The sequence below is a fragment of the Ctenopharyngodon idella genome, chromosome 1 (genome assembly GCF_019924925.1).
Source record: "Ctenopharyngodon idella isolate HZGC_01 chromosome 1, HZGC01, whole genome shotgun sequence".
NCBI lineage: Eukaryota > Metazoa > Chordata > Actinopteri > Cypriniformes > Xenocyprididae > Ctenopharyngodon > Ctenopharyngodon idella.
In genome coordinates, this window is record NC_067220.1 from 460,472 (window position 1) to 481,048 (window position 20,577).

The window sequence follows — 20,577 nt, forward strand, 5'->3', positions numbered from 1 at the left end:
CTCACACAAACTCGTCAGTTCTAATCTTTAGTCAGAGGATGCAGAGTTAACTAATGCATTTGAGTCAAACCTCTCCATGCTTGTTCATACAAAAATGTAGTTATCTTAGCCACAATGCAGCAACTTCCTAAGTCAGTGATAGACGGAATCAAAAAGTTCCAAATGATGTGCCATATGCTCCTTTCATTGAGCCTTTAGTTTGACCTATCCTGATGCAGATTTGCTGAAACACCAGACTCCACTTAATTTACTGGTCATAATGATTTCAGAAGAACCCAAAATAAATCGAGATTAACATTTATCGTTTGTCAGGCAGAATTAAACATCAGTTAAAAGAATTAAAAAAGAAAGAATACATGGTACACAACTGATCAGCATAAAATATAAAACGCAGTTCAAAACATAGTATTAAAAATAGTTTCATAGTCAGCATACCTGGCCATAGAGACACAGCAACTGTGTGGGAAGTTCTGCTTACAGATGCTTCCTTGTTTGCCAAATTCCTTTAAATACCCCAAATCTAACATAAGGACAGGTAAACATTTAGCACCCAAATATTTATGCAGCTTGTTGTAGAACTTTTCTCATGCCCAAGAGAAAAAATTTATCTGCTTGTGTCTGATCTGTATCTGTGTGTTCATTAACCATGTGTGAAGAACTAGTTTCACTTCCCTCTTTATTAATCTCTCTCTCTCTCTCTCTCTCTCTCTCTCTCAGAGGAAGTGGGCGTCTCCGTCACATTCAGCACTTCATGTTAAACATGTAACCAGGAAAGAAACACTCAAAACTCATCTGAACACACATCGAGAGCTTCAGAAGAACTGAATCTACTGACAACAGAGAAGATCATTTAATAAGAGAGAAGAATGAAGATCATCTTGACTTTCACTCTGATGATGATTCCTGGTAAGAATCTGAACTCAGAGTAAATCACTAAAAACAGCACAGATTTGATGAGGAGAGTCTTTCACTTCAGGTTCATGATGTTCTACTGACTGCTGAAGAAAGTTCATTTCTGTGTAGTCTCATAAATATATTAAAGTGTATTTGATGTTGGTTTGTTGTAGGTGTCGTGAGCTCCATCAGTGTGACAGGATATTCAGGAGGAGGAGTCACGATCACATGCAAATATGATGAAGGATATACAGCAAATGAAAAGTATTTTTGTAAAGAACAGAGGACACTGCAGATTGGATGGTGCTCTGACCTCATCAAGACTGATATTAAAGATAAATGGTTTAATAATGGAAGATTCTGTCTGTATGATGACACAAGATCAGCAGTCTTCACTGTGACCATCAGAAATCTGAGTGAAGAGGATTCTGGGACGTACCACTGTGCAGTTGATATCTCTTTAGCTGAAGATCCCTCCACTGAAGTGAATCTGAAGGTTATAAGAGGTGAGTAACTGAGAGCCTCAAACCCATGATGATCTCCACAACATCACGATACTCAACACTGACTGTAATTACTGCCGTTCACTCGTCAAACTCATAACAGACACCATCAATAACCTTTTTATCTCCTGATGTAAGATTTACACTCATAATCTTGACTTGCAGCAAAGTGAGCAGATATGTGTTTATATTGAGAACAAAATGACAAATTATCTGGGTCTGTGTTCAACAGATCAACCAATCAGGACCGTGAGAGGATATTCAGGAGGAAACGTCACTGTGAACTTCAAATATGAGACGAAACACAAGAACCATGTGAAATATTTCTGTAAAACTGCAGCAGATCAATGTTTCACTGTAATAAACTCTAACAGAGCAGCAGAATGGGAACAGGACAGACGATTCTCCGTTCATGATGACAGATCTGCAGGTCTCTTACGTGTGTTTATCAGAGAGCTGAATGAGAACGACTCTGGAGATTATAAGATTAAAGTCAAAGTTTCTGAAGACTACAGTTTCTTCTCTGAGTTTAATCTGGACATCAGAGACGGTGAGACGCTTTCAGTCATTTCTGCATTATTTGACAGAATCCATGAATATATCTGGTAATTGTAACATTGCTGCACTTGATTTGGATCTGAAACAGATGATTGTTGTGTGAAGAGCATCAGTCTATCATGTTGCTTAAAATTCACAGAGGTATTTAAGAAAATAAGGTCATTCTATTCAAGCGGGTTTAACCACATGATTCTTTTTAATTTAGATGTTCTTTCTGTTTAACAAAGCAAAACCACAAACTACAACTAAAAAGAGGAAGTGTTTTTTTTCTGCAGTTCATATGATTGCAGTCTATGCAGGTAAAAGTGCAGCTTTGTGTAGAAAAACGTTGCTGTTCTGGACAATGAGAAACTGCACTGCTCACAAAGCAATGGACAGTGTTTGTGTGTGTGACCGATTCATTCTTCATTTCATTCTTTAAATGTGACCGCTCTAATATTGTAACACTAATAGCTATATGGTCATTAGTTAATATCACATTACTGTATACTCATTTCTGTTCATGCAACAGAGCAGAACAGCCTCTAAGTTTACAAATGTTTTTTTTTTTTTTTTTTTTTCACTGTCTAGATCTATATATACATATAATACATATAAACTACAGCAGTGTGTGAATGCATGGAGATCTGGACACAGTTTGAAAGTTTATGTGGTAATATCGTATTACTACAGTGTTTGGCATTGCAGTATTATTGTGGTAATTTGGACACAGTATTACAGCAGTTTTTAACTGTAGTACAGGTGTGTCATCTGGATGTTGTAAAAGTGCAGGTTTTAGTGCTGCTGGAAGTCCTTTACCACACTTTTACTATAGTTAACTGCAGTTAAGGGCATTCACCCAGTAACCCTGCTATGCACTATATTGAGAAACCACAGGCTTAAGTTCTGGGAACTCAAACTAACAGCTTTCAATTCTATTTTCTAAGTGTTTGTGTGTCACCAAGTGTGAATTCTGGGTAGTGAGTGTGTGAATGACATCAGTAACAAGTGTCTGTATCATGAGAAAAGTGTGTCAAGTTCTGGGTGTGAAAAAAAAGCATCACTTAGAAATTTATTGTTTCATTATTTTATATACAGAAACTACATCATCATCATCATCATCATCATCAACAACATCAACAACAACATCATCATCATCATCATCATCATCACCACCATCATCATCACCACCATCATCATCATCATCATCATCATTATCATCATCCTCACCTCCACCATCATCATCATCATCTGCTTCTTCTTTCTCATCAGTCAGACCTTCACCGTTCACAGGTATTTCCAGATCTTCTTCATCACTGGCGTCTCTAAACACATCAGCAGGTGATCTTGTGCTGAAATACAAACATGATCAATGGGTGTAGCTTGTGAAGAGGCCTGCTCATAACTGCTAATATATTATTAAACATAAAAAATACATGATATTTTCAACTCAAAATTATATAATACATTTAAATTGAATACTTTAATAATTTAATAATTACTTTAATAATTTAAATTTAATTTTAAATTGTTTAAATCGTTAATATTAACAACAACAACGACTCAATCTTTCTTGTTGGACTTGCAGTGAATTCACTGGTTGAAAGACAATATAACTTAAAACTCTTAACGAGGATGGATACTGCATTTCCATCCTCAGTAGCAAAGTGCTGTGGTATGTTTTTTGGGTTTTCACAGTGTCTGACGTTGTGCTCTTGTCTCTTTAAACCTCGATATCTCTGTTTTAGCAGCATTTTTCCTGGGTCAATTCCTCTTTGTGGTGCCAGATCAATACTAAATTTACTAAATAAAAATCTACATATCAAACTGTGTTGGAAAACGTGTTAATTTGAGTGAAGAATGTAACGTTTTTAAAAGTTGCGTCATGGCCTATATGGTCCAAAAAGTGTATTTAGGACAAACTGGCCGGTACATTCAGCTATACGCACAACTACACATGCGCGAGACAAGACCGTTATTTAAACAGCTCGTGTAAATGTACGATGTGAATCCTGCAAACCCAGTATCATCCTATTCCAAACGTCAAGCTACGCCCATGATCTTTTTTTAGATTATCCAGATTATTAGATTCTCTGATTATTTTTTGTGTGTTTTCAGGCTCTTCTCTGATCATCCCCCTTGTTCTGGTTCTTCTGGTTCTTATCGTCGTTGGACTCCTATTACTGTATATCTTCAACAAGCATCAGTCTCAAGGTAAAACCTTTTCTTCTTTAGATGCAGAAACTCTCTACACATATAGACACAGAGCAGTGTTCATTTAACACCGCTCTGTGTCTATATGTGTCCACTCTACAGTGCTAAAAACTAACACTGAAGCAGTGTTGTAGATAATTAGATAATTGATTAATTAAGTGATGATTGAGCATTAGTGATGAACACCTGTTGTTAGCAAGCAGAAACAAAAGAACTGCAACTGACTTCTAGCCACAGGCTTAGATAAAATCAACTGAAGATAAAAGACATTAAGGCCCGGTTTCACAGACAGGGCTTAGCCTAAGCCAGGATTAGGCCTTAGTTCAATTAAGGCGTTTAAGTAGCTTTTATAAACTTTCACTAGAAAAACACATTACTGGTGTGCATCTTGAGACAAATCAATGAGAGTGACATATTTTAAGATCTGTCAGTGCAGGTTGCTTTCGGTTAAAACAGCTCAAACATGCATTTTAGTCTAGGATAGTGATGTTACGTTCTGTGCCGAGGCTTCGGAGCGTGTGGCGCGACATTTTGACAGATATATAAGCGACCCATAGGATCCCCTAAAAATGTGTGGTTTTCGAATAATAATAATCACCCCTCCTGCCTATTATGACCAAAGAATTTATTTAAACACATTTAATAGTCCCATTCATTTGAAGCCAATACGTTTATTACACAGTTATGTTATACAATCATCATACACCACCAGAAAATACACATTATATTCATATAAATAGATTAGTCTATGTGGAAATTGTTTTTTTTTTTTTTCTTCACCGTTATTCTAAGCCTTAACTGCCGCAAAATAAACCGTATCACAGATCACATCAGGTCATCTGTAATGCATCTGCTTGTTTTACACTCTTTGACCACCAGGTGGTATTGTGAGCAAATTAAGCCTCCAGAAATGAACCCTTTTGTGAACCACTTGGCTGAAAAGCTTCAATGCTTCATGAGGCTTCATCTCGCCATCACTAGTCTAGGACTAACGTAAGCCTTGTCTGTGAAGCCGGGAGTTAATATCTTAAGATCTGATTAAACAACTCCACAAACAGCATTACCAGCTTCACTTATTACTAACCAGACTGACTTTATTTCTGTCACATGTCTACAGAAGCTCTTATTGAGAATTAACAGAGGTTTAAATGTTGATGATTTATTGTTTCATTTAAAGTCACTATCATTATGATCAGTGTTTGTTTAGTTGAGCTCTTGACCCTTGACTTTTTTAACATTAGTTTTTCTTTGGCTGCTGTACGACACATATGTTATGGCAAACCAATAGCAGTGAAAAAATATATAGTCATTATGTTGTCTCTTGGCACTTAATTAATCACTTAATTATCTAATTAACTGCAAAACTTCTTCAGCGTTAGTTTTTAACACTCTGAATTGTGGACCCCTAGAGACATTGGGCAGTGTTAATTTAGCACCAGGGATTTTGCTGTGTATACTGAGTTTAAAACAAAGATTTGTTTACCTTTTTTCCCACTTTGATTCTGTCGCCACCTATTGGCTACAACAAGATGTGAGCAAAACACAGATATTTGATGATGTATGAAAACATTTACACAAGATATTGTTGAAATGCGTTATAAAGCATTTAGAAATAATTGTTTTTGGCAGGTGGTGATTTGTCGTCTCAGACTGGACCAGAAAAACATGAAGTGGTGAGTCCAGTTACTGTATAAAATAATATGTTTATTTTTATTCATAATGACAATGAATTCCATTGCCTTTCATCCTGATGATCTTCAAAGCTGTAAATAATTTCTGTGTCTCTCCTCAGGTTTCTCACACTGCTTGCGATTATGAGGAGATTAAAGACACTCACATACAATTACCCATAAACCCCTCTGATTCCTCCGACTTTCTATATTCCACTGCCCAATTACCCACAAACCCATCTGATTCATCTAACACTGTTTATGCCACTGTTGAGTTACCCACAAGCCCCTCTGTATCTTCTAACTGTGTTTACGCTACAGTTGAGAAAGCCACTGGAGACTCAGTGCTGCATCACATCTTCTGAGGGTCTGAATTACACAGTGGTGAATTCCCACAAGGAATTTTAGGAATAATCAGGAACTAGGATTTTAGGAATGATCAGGATTACAGTGAATACAGCTGCTGTCAATCATCTTACTGCTTGACGAGCCACAGCAAAGGATGTAAATCAGCTGAATGTTTGAATCTTTGAAACTTGTCTTTGGCATTAAGTTTCCATGTAGCTCTGCCTGCTTTGCTGGTCCCATCCAGATCCCAGACTCTGCTTCTTTCGTGGGTTCCTCCAGTTTCTGTCCATTTTTCCAGCACCGCCACCTCCATCCCTCCAGCTTCACATTGTTTTTAAGACTCCACCTTGTTCTGTCATTACCCTGGCTCCACCATGGACTTCCTTCTGCTCCACCAGGTTCCTCACTCCCACTGGCTTTACCATGGTCCTTGGATACTCCGACTCCACCTTGGCCCTCCGGTCCAGTGGCATCACCCTGGTTTTCCAGCCCTCTTGCTCCACCTTGGTCTCCAGCCTTCCTGACTCCGCCTCAGTCTTCCATCTCTCTGGCTCCACCCTGGACTGCACCGCCTAAAGCACCGCTTGGGGTCTTTATACCTCCGACTCCATCTCTCCACCCCCCAGCCCCCCCCAGACCTCCCACCTTCTGATATCCATCATCGAGGTGATGATGGAAATCCCGCCCCTTTGGTGTAGTTTTTGTTTAAGGAATGTTTTTGTTATTGTTTAAGGAGTACGGTCACATCTAGTTTTGTTGATTTCTGTTATTTTGATTTTCATTTCATTCAATAGTTCTTAGTTCCTGTTTCCTTGATGTTAATGGTTTCTAAGTATGTTCTCACTCATTTCCTTTGTTAATGGTTATATTTCTCACCTGTGTCAAGTTTATCATTATCCTGTGCATTTTTATACTCCTATTTTCTGTTAACTGTCAGTTATTGCATTTATGTTTGCCTTTCTGTGACCATAGTAGACGCTCTTGTGACAGTAGGAGTTAAGGCCCTTTCACACTGAACGTGAAAAATGGCGCGGATGTTTGCCACGATGACGCTCTTGAATCGAAACAATAGATCGCTATGGGGCTATTCACACCGGGCGCAAACTTACACGACGTGAAAAAGCAAGGATTTTTTTTTCGACCTGTGTGTCGATTTTTTTCCCTCGTCACTCCGCGATGAAACGGGCCATCCAATTAGAGTTGTGCCTTAGACCACGTGCCCGGAGCAGCTGCTGTTGCACAGAAGGGCGAGAGTGGTGGCACTGTTTCGAAAACTAGTGTAAACAAACACCAAAGAAGAGTATCCAGGAGGAGATTATCATTAGTATCTGAGAACAGATTTATTCTCACATGTTCTTTATACGGAATATCTTTTCTAATGAATTATGTGATCACTGTCCGTTTTCTTCTATGTGTGCGAGTGTTATGATTATGAGAGCGCGTTTTAGATCTGTCAATCATCATGTAATTATATCTCCTGCTCTTCCGTAGCCTATATAAAAATTGAGAGAAACATTTTTCTACAGATAAAATATGAAGGCAAATAGATGACTATGATGATATGTTTTTTTTTTTTATGCAGCTCATTGTATTTTTTTTTATGATAATAAAGGATGTTTATGAAAAATGATAAGCAGATTTAGCATTCAATCCATTGTAAAACATACAAAGAATGCATATCTGCCCATTATCGAATCAAAACCCACTTTAGATCATACCAGAAGTTATTACAATAACTCAATGATGTTTTAAAGTACGTTTTCAGCAAAGACATTAATAATAATATAATATAATAATAATAAATAATTTTGAAATGTAGCTGGATGCTAATTGTACCTCTAATTATATTTTATGATGTATTCTTGTAAGCATATATATATATATATATATATATAGTTTGTGTTGTAGTACCAAACTTTATTCATTTTAATTTAACGCTGCATATTATGCAGTGGACGATGTTAAAGCCATATATAAAGCCATAATACGAGACACATGCATGAGGACAAATGCATTGTTGGTCGGCGCCACCTAGCGTGCAGGTGTGAATTAGCAGAAAATGATCAGTCGTTTCGTGTTCGGTGTGAAAGGTCCGTTCTTCCACGATTCGCCTCGCTTTTTCACATCGCGTTCAGTGTGAAAGGGCCTTTAGGGTAATGACACCGCCTACTATGGCCAGTCACAGAATTTGATGGTCACAGAATTTGGTGTGACACCGGTACTGTTGAAATCTTATTTAATAAAACTGCAGCAGTATAGATCCTTGTCTCTACTCTTCTCTGCTCAGACTTAAAGGTGGAGTCAGTAGAATTTCAAAAACACTGTTTGGAAGTTAGTCGGGCCGACACCAACAACAAACGTGTAACGAATCAGCATTAGGGGGCATATGACGTTCGAGGAGAGAGAGTGAGCAAGAGGGAGATTTGAAAATAAGAAAAAAAAAAAAAACTGCAACACACTGGGACACAATAAAGAGCTCAAAAGAATACCACTGGAATGAAGGTTTATGACTGGGCAAGCGCTTTAGAACCCGTGATTATATTAGAAAAGCTTTCCAGCGCTGGAGAGAGCTAATCGGGAAGGCCTGAAAACAGACGCGGAGGCTGCTTTGCTTCTTTATAATGTAAGTAACACTGGTTTTTGATTGTCTGGAGCTGCTGTGCTGTTGGTGATTAACAACGAACACTTTGTATTTACTCTTGTGTACTGTATGTTCATTTTTTGTGCTTCCTTGTCATTCGTTCATCAACTGCGTTTTAATTTTTTTGTGAAGCATTTTGTTGCGCGTCAGCTGTGATAAACAGACATCCACTCTCGCATTGCATGTGTAACAGCAGCCAGATAGTGAGAATTGTGCAGGTAAACCACTGCACACTGACGCCCACTAGAGAATGAGGTGTTTAGCGTCATTGACAGTGCATTCGCCTCGCCTGCCAGCAAAAGTGAGTTTTGGAGGTGGAGCAATGAAGAGAGGGGTGGGTTTGTTTGGGTTGATTTCAAATATCAACATTGTCCAACAGCGTAGTTCAAAATCTACTGAGTCCACTTTTAACGCCTTCAGTGTAGCAGAAAATGTGAGAGATACTCTCTGACAAATACAGGAAGAGAGCAAGTCAAAAACAGGAAGTCTTTGTCACCCTCTTTTATAGAATATTTTGTTGAGAAACATTTTACCACATATAAAGAGCGATGCCTGAGAAGAATGAACATCTTTACATTCACTCTGCTGTAAGAATCTGCTCAAATCCTGATCCAACTATCAGAGAGTCTTTAACTTCATCTCATATCATCTTGAAATCATCTTTGTGTGACAGGATATTCAGGGGGTGGAGTCACGATCACATGCAAATATGATGAAAGATATACAGAAAGTATTTTTGTAGAGGTCAGTGGTCAGACCAAATCAAGACTAATCACACAAGAGCTTCATCACATGAGTCCTGATCAATGTCAAAGGTCAGTACTGATCATTTACGATGATTGGTTTATATAGTTCATGTTGTTATTTAAACATCTTGATTGTTTTAAAGTAACTAGAAGCTGAAGTTGACTGTTTTTGCTGCTGTATCAAGGCAATGATGTGTCAGCAAACATGAATGTGTGAAGCTCACAGTTTTATTAATGTGCAAAAACGGAAGTAAATGCTTTGCATGTGAGATGTTCATTTACATGTGTCTCTATGTTACTGCGAACCCATTACTGTCATTACAGAGACAAATGACCTGAAAACTCCACATCCATCATCATCATCATCATCATCATCATCAGTGAAAACTCAAATGATCACAGAATCACACTGACTTCACTTAATACAACATCAACAATAACAGGTAAGTATTACTAAGATCTCTTCATATATTCATGAATCTCACATTTTACATTAAAAATCCTCTTTCTCTTGTATTTTCAGGCTCTTCAGTGATCTTCATTTCTGAGGTTTTGGTTTTGCTCCTAATGTTTCTATTGGCCGTACGAAAGAATAAACAGACGCACGGTAATTATTTTCAAATCTTTATTATTTTATTTATTTATTTTGTTTCGTTAGTTTATCTTAGTCCCGAATAAAGAGTTTAATTTTTTATCACAGACAGTTTAACGTGTGTTGAAGTGAAAGTAAAGATCATCATCGCCCTCTACTGGCCTTCACTAGACATACATGAGAGAGATGTTGTATGTGGAGATGATGCGCGATTTAATGATGTGTTAATTAATCTGATGTGTTTTTGTTTTCTCTCCTCCTGCCTTCCTTCTAAACTGATCAGAGTTCAGGATTATTCAGGGATGAGGTAAGTCATCATGATTAAATCATAAACACTTTTACAGCAGGTTCAATGTCTTTCTCAAGTGTATAATGACATTGAAGCTTTATCAGTAATGCAGATACTCAGCAATTCTGTTCAACCAAATACTGAAATGAGCCTCTTTGAACAGAAATGCACATGCTTCTGTACACATCCACCTTTTTTGATTTGAATAAAATGTTTAATGATTTGAAGTTTTTGTGTCTGTTCTCAGGTCACTCAAGTTTCCTGCAGTTATGTGACTGTCAGTAAAACTGACCTTCATTCTGATCTGAACCACACAGACACCAGAACAACTGCAGTCTTCAACTTCAACTTCCCAACATTAATTATATAACATCTGTACATGTTTGTTTTTGGTTTATATTACCCATTGTATTTTACTGTAAATCAAATTTGTTTCTCAGCATCTTCAATAAAATAAATGTAAACCATCTGCAGTGAGGTTTTTGTTGGATGATGTGTGAGTGATCAATTATCCTCAGATAGAATGGAATGTACGCAAACAGCCTTTGTGTTTCCGGTGAAATCTGAGGGAGCTAACAAGCTTTCGATGTGTATTTAGTCATAGCAAACCAGCATTACCAGCGGTCATTACCTTTTGTCAATAAATGATTAATATAGAATATTAATACATCTTATAATATCAAATTGAATAACTGTAAAATAATATAAAACGTATTTAGTGGGACATTTTTAATACATCTGACATGAAGGTGGTTCGTACCGGCAACTCTTTGCTGGGTTTTCACACTTTTCTCATTTGTCTCCACAATTAAAGAAACACATTACTGGTGTGCATCTTGAGACAAAACAATGGCACTGACATATTTTAAGATCTGTCAGTACAAGTTACTTTCAGTTAAAACAGCTCAAACACGCATTTTAGTCTAGGACTAGCTTAAAGAATGTGTTCATCTTCAGAACACAAATTAAGATATTTTTGATAAAATTCGAGAGGTTTTTTTTTTTTTTTTATCCCCCAAAGAAAGCAACACAATTACCGGATTCAAGGTCCAGAAAAGTAATAAAAACATCGTTAAAATAGTCAGCGTGACTACAGTGGTTCACTACAGTGGTTCTCGCTGTGAAGCGATGAGAATACTTTTTGTGTGCAAAAACAAAACAAAAATAACGATTTTATTCAACAAATTCGTCTCTCCCATCATTGTCCTATGCAGAATGCTTGCTTGGCAATGCGTATTACAACATTATAGCCAACAAACATTTATTCTCTCATAACTTAAAGCAAACTGTCTTTGCAAAATTCTGTTGAACATTAAGTATAATGCCTATTTATGAATATATTATCATACTGTATCATATTTAATATGCAAATTTCTAGGGTCTATAATTTATCAATATGACCAAAACTTGACTGAAAAATCTGTTGTACAGAATCTACTTCATGCCTTCTGTCCTCTGATTGATAGTTTTTTTTTTTTTTTTTTTTTCATAAATCTTTAATGATTAAGATAAGAGGAGTCCTATAAATATGTAGCCAACTCACCTATGTTCCTCGACATTTTTTTTTTTTCTGCATCCCTCCACCACCCCGTCTCCTCACACTTGCCTGGTTACTATCCTAAGCAAAGATACAGGGGAGTACTCTGGATTCGAACAACAATCCGAGCTCGGAGCTCTCCCCTGGACAGCAAGCTCTATCTAATCCAGGGGTGTCCAAACTCGATCCTGGAAGGCCGCTGTCCTGCAGAGTTTAGCTCCAACTTGCCTCAACACACCTGTCTGGAAGTTTCTAGGGCCACATACACACGAAGCCAGAGCTTTCCCTATCCGGTCTTTTTTTTTTTCCCCTCATCTCAAGAAATATCTGCATACACACGAAACCACTGAAACAACTCAAAAGGATGTAGTATACATGCCAGACCAGTATGTGGCGCTGTAATTCTGCCATAGAGACAGACTAAAAACCGAGAATAAGATATGGATCATGCGTGTAAACCTTGCGCACTGTATACAAACTTTAGTAAAGCTTAGAAATAAAGCTTTATTTTCGTAAAGCTAATAGGCTCGGCAGCTGTTGCAGCGTGAACACAAGCATGTAGTCCGCTGTTGTTGTTGTTGTTGTTGTTGTTACGTGGTGTAGCGGTGTCTGACTTGGGTCGAGACATGAGGGGATGACATTGTTTCACAAACAATATACAATTGTGTAAAGTTAAGTGCATTTGCTAAGGAGAGGTGTGGTAATTTGTGTTTCACTTGGAATAAAGACGCCAGCACCAGCAATCCCTTTCTCTTTATTTGTCGTCTGTTGAATATTACAGTTCTGTGTGTTCATGTAAACTATGTGTGAAGTAGTAGCTTGAGTTTATCTTCATTAATCTCTCTCTCTCTCTCTCTCTCTGAGGAAATGGGTGTCTCCGTCACATTCAGCACTTCATGTTAAACATGTAACCAGGAAAGAAATACTCAAAACTCATCTGAACACACATCAAGAGCTTCAGAAGAACTGAATCTACTGACAGAGAAGATCATTTAATAAGAGAGAAGAATGAAGATCATCTTGACTTTCACTCTACTGATGATTCCTGGTAAGAATCTGAACTAAAAACAGCACAGATTTGATGAGGAGAGTCTTTCACTTCAGTTCATGTTGTTCTAGTGACTGCTGAAGAAAGCTCATTTCTGTTCAGTCTTATGAATATATTAGTGTTGTATTAAGATGTTGGTTTGTTGTAGGAGTCGTGAGCTCCATCAGTGTGACAGGATATTCAGGAGGAGCAGTCACGTTCACATGTGAATATGATGAAGGATATACAGCAAATGTAAAGTATTTTTGTAAAGGACAGTGGTTAGTCTGCAGAGACCAAATCAAGACTAAAGAGAAAGATAAATGGGTTCATTATGGAAGATTCTCTCTGTATGACGACACAAGATCAGCAGTCTTCAATGTGACCATCAGAGATCTGACTGAAGAGGATTCTGGGACGTACTACTGTGCAGCTGATATCTCTTTAGCTGAAGATCCCTCCACTGAAGTGAATCTGAAGGTTATAACAGGTGAGTAACTGAGACCCTCAAACCCATGATGATCTCCACAACATCTCAATAATGATACTGAAGTAAATCCTGCGGTTCGTAACCCGTAAAAGATGCCAGAAAATCAGTAACGAGGGCAAAACACTGACTTTCTTTATCTCCCAGTGTGTGTGTGTGTCTCACTGACTAAAGTTGTACTGACAACAGTACTGATCATTTACAATTATTGGTTTATATGGTTCATGTTGTTATTTAAACATCTCGATTGTTTTAAAGTAACTGGAAACTGAAGTTGAGTTTTTTTGCCGCTGCATCAGGGTGTGTCAGCAAACATGAATGTGTGAAAGTTTACAGAAGCTCTCTGTGGTTTATTTTTTAATGTACAAAAACGGAAGTTAATTTTATGCATGAGGCATTAATTTACTGGCATCTCTATGACACTGTGAACACATTACTGTCATTACAGAGACAAATGACCTGAATACGCCATATCCTTCATCATCATCGTCTTCATTTCCATCAGTATCATCATCATCATCATCACCACCACCATTGTCGTCATCAGTATCTTCATCAGTATCATCATCATCAGTATCTTCATCATCATTGTCATCATCATCAGTATCTTCATCATCACCACCATCCTCATCATCACCACCATCGTCATCATCATCATCATCATCATCATCAGTATCATCATCACCATCATCATCATCATCGGCATCATCATCATCAGTATCATCATCACCACCATCATCATCATCACCATCCTCATCATCGTCATCATCACCATCATCATCATCAGTATCATCATCATCATCACTACCATCGTCATCATCAGTATCATCATCACCACCATCATCATTGTCATCATCATCATCATCAGTATCATCATCACCACCATCGTCATCATCACCATCATCATCATCAGTATCATCGTCATCATCATCATCATCATCATCGTCACCACCATCGTCATCATCATCAGTATCATCATCAGTATTATCATCATCATTACCATCATCATCATCAGTATCATCATCAGTATCATCATCATCATCATCATCGTCACCACCATCGTCATCATCATCAGTATCATCATCAGTATTATCATCATCATTACCATCATCATCATCAGTATCATCATCAGTATCATCACCATCATCATCATCAGTATCATCATCACCATCATCATCATCAGTATCATCATCAGTATCATCATCACCATCATCATCATCATCATCATCATCAGTATCATCATCACCATCATCATCGTCAGTATCATTATCAGTGAAAACCCAAATGATCACAGAAATTTCACTTAATACAACATCATCAACAACAATAACCGGTAAGTATTACTGTATTAAAACCTCATCAGATTTCCACGTATGAATCTCACATTGAACATTAAAAATCCTCTTTCTCTTGTATTTTCAGACTCTTTAGTGATCTTCATTTCTGAGGTTTTGGTTTTGCTCCTAATTGGTGTTCCGATGTTTCTAGTGGCCGTACGGAAGAATAAGCAGATGCACGGTAATTACATTTTCATATCTTTGCTATTTTTTCATCAGTTTGTAATACTGAATGACCCTCTACAAGAGATTCAGATTCATCACATCAAAGATCATCATCGCCCTCTACTGGCCTTCACTAGACAGACAGGATGGTGATGATGCTTTTGAACTGTTCTATAATGATTGTAAGAGCCATAATCTGAATTTAACACTTGAGTTATAATATTTGGGTAGATACATTTTTTTAATTTATTTATGTTTATGATATTTATGTATATTTGTTGAGCACCCCCCTGTTTATTCTGTAATGGTTTGTTTTACTTTTGTTTTACTTTTGGATTGACTTTAAAGGGTTAGGTCACCCAAAAATTAAATTTGTCATTAATTACTCGCCCTCATGTCGTTCCACACCCGTAAGACCTTCGTGCTGACGTGACTGCAGTGGTTCTTTTGTGTGTGCAAAAACAAAACAAAAATAACAACTTTATTCAACAATCTCTTCTCTTCCCTGTCATGCAGTTGCCACAGTAAGCACAGTGAAGGTGCGTAGGAGAATGACAGGGAAGAGGAAAAATTGTTGAATAAAGTTATTTTTGTTTTGTTTTTGCGCACAAAAAGTATTCTCGTCGCTTCATAAAATTAAGGTTGAACCACTGCAGTCACGTTGACTATTTAACAATGTTTTTACTACTTCTCTGGACCTTGAAAGTGATAATTTCATTGCATTCTATGGGAGATAAAAACCTCTCGGATTTCATCAAAAATATCTTAATTTGTGTTCTGAAGATGAACGAAGGTCTTACGGGTGTGGAACGACATGAGGGTGAGTAATAAATTACATTATTTTCATTTTTGGGTGAACTAACCCTTTAAGTGCCTTGAAGAATCGGCGTTCCGATTCTGAAACCTGAATGAATCACTGAGTCAATTCTTTTCTGGAAAGAATAGCGAAGGATTTTTGCTACTACAATGATGTTTGAAACTCTGGGCTGATGTGTTTTTGTTTTCTCTTCTCCTGCAATCCTTGTACACTGATCTGAGTTCAGGATTTTTCGGGGATGAGGTAAGTCATCATAAATCATAAACACTTCTACTTGCTCTACTGCACACACACTGCACTTTCTCAAGTGTATAATGACATTGAAGCTTTATCAGTAATGCAGATACTCAGCAATTCTGTTCAACCAAATACTAAGAAATGAGCCTCTTTGAACAGAAATGCACATGCTTCTGTACACATCCGCCTTTTTTGATTTGAATAAGATGTTTAATGACTTGAAGGAATTGTGTCTGTTCTCAGGTCACTCAAGTTTCCTGCAGTTATGTGACTGTCAGTAAAACTGACCTTCATTCTGATCTGAACAACACAGACACCAGAACAACTGCAGTCTACAGCGCTGTTCACTTACCCATAAACCCCTCTGACTAGTCAAAACCACTCTGATATCTCACACACTGTGAGTGAACGTCCAGTGAGAAACAATGGCTGGACTGTGATCATTTGGTGTATATTAAGTGTGTATTTTAGATGTATTAAGTGTATATTTTAGTTTTAGATGAAGCGTGTCACACTGCAGCATATTTGAAGTGAATTATTCTTATAATATTTATGTAACATTTTTAAACAGTGTTTTTGATGATTTTAGAACTCATTACTTTGTATTGTTTTTAAATCAAATATGATTAAGTTCTTTGATGTCTTATAAATAATAAAATGAATGTATACCATCCGCAGTGAGTCTTTCCTCAAGTAGATGGAGTTACGCATTCGTTAGGACGGAGCTATTTCTTTATAACTTCTTTATAATGAGCAGAGCAATGGAAAGAATGGACTCTCTGTATGAACGCATCCTACATATCTGCAGTAAAATCTGAGAGCTAACAAGCTTCTGCTCAGTATTCAGCCATAGTGAAAGAGCATTATCAGTGGTCACGTTTTGTCAAGAAATGGTTAATATAGAATAATATTCATACACAGCAAAAACTCCAGATTCTTGATGTCTGTGTCTCAAAATGAAAGTTCAGAACAACTTTTGTTATTATATTGTATTGATTATATTGAAGAAGCTGATCTTCTGCTGTAGAATCGCAGTGCTGCTGTAATCAATAATGTAAATTAACTCAGAGATTGGGCTCTAAATGAGTTCAGTGATTCAGGACAAATAATGATTATGTGAAAACATAACCAACACCACCTGATCATCTTTTCTCTTTGCTTGTCTGGCTGTTATGACTGTTACAACAGCCCAAACAAAATCTAATATTAAAAAGTCAAGGGTCAAGAGCGCAACTAAAGCACACCCTGATCTCCATGATGGTGACTTAACAATTGTGATTTTTCTCCTTTGGTGATTTTGCTTGTTAACATCAGGTGTCTTATCACTTAATTATCTAACTAACTTTAACACTGCTTCAGTGTACATTTTACACTTAGAGAGTTCGTTTAACACTGGAGTTTTTATAATCTGTTATAATAATAAATATTAAATAAAATAATACAAAACATATTTAGTGAGGAGTTCCACACATTTTAAATACATCTGGCATGAAGGTGGTTCATCCTGGCATTTTATGAGACTTCCCAAAGTTTTAACTCTTTGCTGGGTTTTCACACTTTTCTCATTTGTTTAGACTATTTATTAATTTGTGTTTAACGTCCCAAAAAGCGTACATAGAAATCTGTTACACTAACTTGATGACTGAACCTCACAATAAAAGCAGAAATCTATCTGGCTCAAGTTTCTATATTCACTATAAATATATATTATATAAATCTAACAATGATCACCAACTTTTTTTATTTTTTTTGTGAAATAAGACTCAAAACCACAATAGTGGTTTGGTGCCTGTATCTCCGGTAGTTTAAAATGGAGGCCACGTTTTGGCCCAACTTGTTCAAGTGAGCGTACCACATGTGGTTCTGATGGCTCATTTACTTGCAATATGATAAGTACTGTATTTCAGAAATTACATTATTACATTCTTCTAGGGCACATGCGTCAAGGTGAGTAGATTAGAGTCTTGTTTTTTTATTAACTTCTACGCAATATTTTTACATTTCCAACCTTTCCTTTTCATGTGTATATGATTTAGGTTCATACGTGATGTGACTGCTACATCTTGTGGTCACACAAAGGTACTGCACTTTCAAAAATTCCTTTTTTACAGTTGTAGTAATTCCTTTTTTATTAGTTGTAGTATGTAAAAAAAAAAAAAAAAAAAAAAACATCATCACCAACTTTTTTTCTGTTGAAAACAAAACGAAAAAAAAAAAAAAAAAAAAGAAAATATTAACAAACAACAACAACAACATAAAACACATCTCTAAACAACACTATCAATGAGGATTAGCATCAATTGTGTTTCAGGTTTGGAGGATTACCGACGCCACCCTGTGGGGATTGTAAGTTACTGCACTTTTTTTCCCCCGAATGGAATCAGCACCTAGGAGCTGTCCTCTGACACCGCAACTTGTGTAACATGCGTCTGCATGTCCCCCAAAACCCACCACCAACCCCCTTCCCAGCACCAAACTTTTTTTTTTTTTTTTTTTTTCATTTTTTCATTTATTTGTTTCATTTTTTTTGTATTTTTTCGTAAACAACATGATAACCAAACCAAACGGGGAAAAAATGTTTTGTTTTTTTTGTTTGTTTGTTTGTTTTTAAACAAAACTCTTTTTTTTTTTCAGTGAGAACAAAATGGGAAAAAAAGAAAAACGATTTTTTTTTTCTTATCAGAATGTCTCTAAACAAAACATACCAGCCCCAAACTCTTTCAGTTTTAATGTACATCCATCTGCAGTTTGATGATCTTTAATATTTTTTACACTAGCTATGTCTACAGAAGGCACGTGGAAGACTAGCATTTACTTCCATGGCCATTTAAAAGTTTTTATGCAACCTGGCAGCATAAAAAACCGTCATAAAAGCTGCTAAACTGTACTTACCTTGGTTTTCAATGCTGATGTGGAGTGGATGATGGGCTCCTGGTGGCTATTTTGGGGGTAATTGCCAGAGTCTGATCGTGTGCGTTTCAATAAGTGAGGATTAGCATCAATTGTATTTTACTGCGTGTTTCAGGTTTGGAGGATTACCGACGCCACCCTGTGGGAAGTGTAAGTTACTGCACTTTCCCCCCGAATGGAATCAGCACGTGGGCGCTATGCTCTGACATTTTCATAAATACAAGGGACACAATGGCAAATTAAATTTTAAATATTTAAAACAATGTATAACAATGAAACCAAAAAAACAAAAACAAAAAAAAAAAAAACACCCACAATAAATAAATAAATAAATAAATAACAATAAAAGGTTCTCCTCCCATGAATAAATGCTCTATCTCTCCAGAACCAACTGTGAGAGATAAAGAGAATGTAAGCATAAACACATACAAAGAAATGCGATTGAGAGAGCAATACAGTTCAATGAATACATACTTTGACCGTTTTTGCTGCGTCCAGGGTTTCTCCCATGGGCAGCAGTCCTCCTCACTGTGAGAGATAAAGAGACAGTGTCATGTCATATGCACATAGAAAAACGGTGATGGGCTGGTGATCCAGTTAAACGATCTGAGCTGTTTGAAAGCTGGGTTGCACTACCTTTTTGTCAGGAAGGTGGACCCTGGAAAAATCACTAACCACTGGCATATCCTCAAGAAGCACGTGGACCTCACAAGATACTCGGCTGCGGGAGTGCAAGCTCTAAACAGGTCAATGGGCACCGTGTTGGCCTTTGTGGACGGTGGTTATTTTTTGAACATAAGCTGTGTGCCGGCCAACCCCAACCACCCTCATCCCATGTTCAAGAGTGAGCTGATGGTCAAATCACATGCTGTAGGCATGATAAACGCAGTGTTTAGAAACCTTTGTGACCTTCTCACGGGGCTACCAGCACACAAACTCGAGAGTGTAATGAAAAACAATCTCAGCGACCCGGGCCGAACATTCTTGCTCACGACCAGCGATTCATTCTCGATTTGTTCACAAGTTCAGTGAATGACGTCAATGTGGACACGGATATGGCAATCGTTATGACACTGATAAAGTTTGGTCAGAAGGACTCAAGTTATTTCGACCTACATAGTCTGGTGCACACTTATGGGGTCGTCAACATGTCATATCATGTCGCCTGTGAGATTCATCCAGACAATCCAGCAATCGACCTTCTATGGTCACGCTGTGGCTTGCAGGAGGTGGTGGGGCAGCGATGAACTCTATTCCCAGTCTACTAAATGGCTGAGACGGCCAATTTCCAGAGCAATCTCGACCACCTTCCCATGAACGTTGACACGCGGCTGCTTCAGGTTTTGCATAAGCACAAAGCCAAAATAAACTTTACGCCGTGACGCCTCACTGCCACGCGGCTGCTTCGGTCAAGCACCCAGTCAGTCATGTGGTGACCTTGTGCGACATGCACATCGAGCGGCATCGAAAAATGATAAATTCAATGGCCAACAGGTGCGTTGAACACTTGGATGACCTCGCTCTGAAGGCTATCACTCGTACGTATCACTCGTACATATCGTAGGTTTGAGGCTGTCTTCCTCGTGGGTCCAGATTTTACTCCACAGCTTCAACCGAGTGACTTTT

The 20,577-nt window shown here is 37.6% G+C and overlaps 1 protein-coding gene across 13 annotated transcripts in view; it reads left to right on the plus strand.

The window, feature by feature from the left end:
• The window catches only part of LOC127497565 (uncharacterized protein DDB_G0271670-like), a 149,089-nt gene that overhangs the window by 110,280 nt on the left and 18,232 nt on the right, over positions 1–20,577 (plus strand). For 7 of the 13 annotated variants that reach the window (XM_051866311.1, XM_051866221.1, XM_051866461.1 and 4 more), the window contains 5 exons: positions 1,068–1,400; positions 13,934–14,818; positions 14,908–15,003; positions 16,031–16,047; positions 16,285–16,714. In XM_051866311.1, coding sequence (XP_051722271.1) covers positions 1,068–1,400; positions 13,934–14,818; positions 14,908–15,003; positions 16,031–16,047; positions 16,285–16,413 — 1,460 coding nt within the window. In that variant the 3' untranslated portion in view covers positions 16,414–16,714. Of the gene's footprint in view, positions 1–717; positions 907–1,067; positions 1,401–1,629; positions 1,948–2,043; positions 2,076–3,032; positions 3,228–4,052; positions 4,149–5,777; positions 5,822–11,502; positions 13,020–13,167; positions 13,489–13,933; positions 14,819–14,907; positions 15,004–16,030; positions 16,048–16,284; positions 16,715–20,577 lie in introns of those variants that run through there. The other 6 variants (XM_051866684.1, XM_051866775.1, XM_051867858.1 and 3 more) reach the window with 6 other exon arrangements.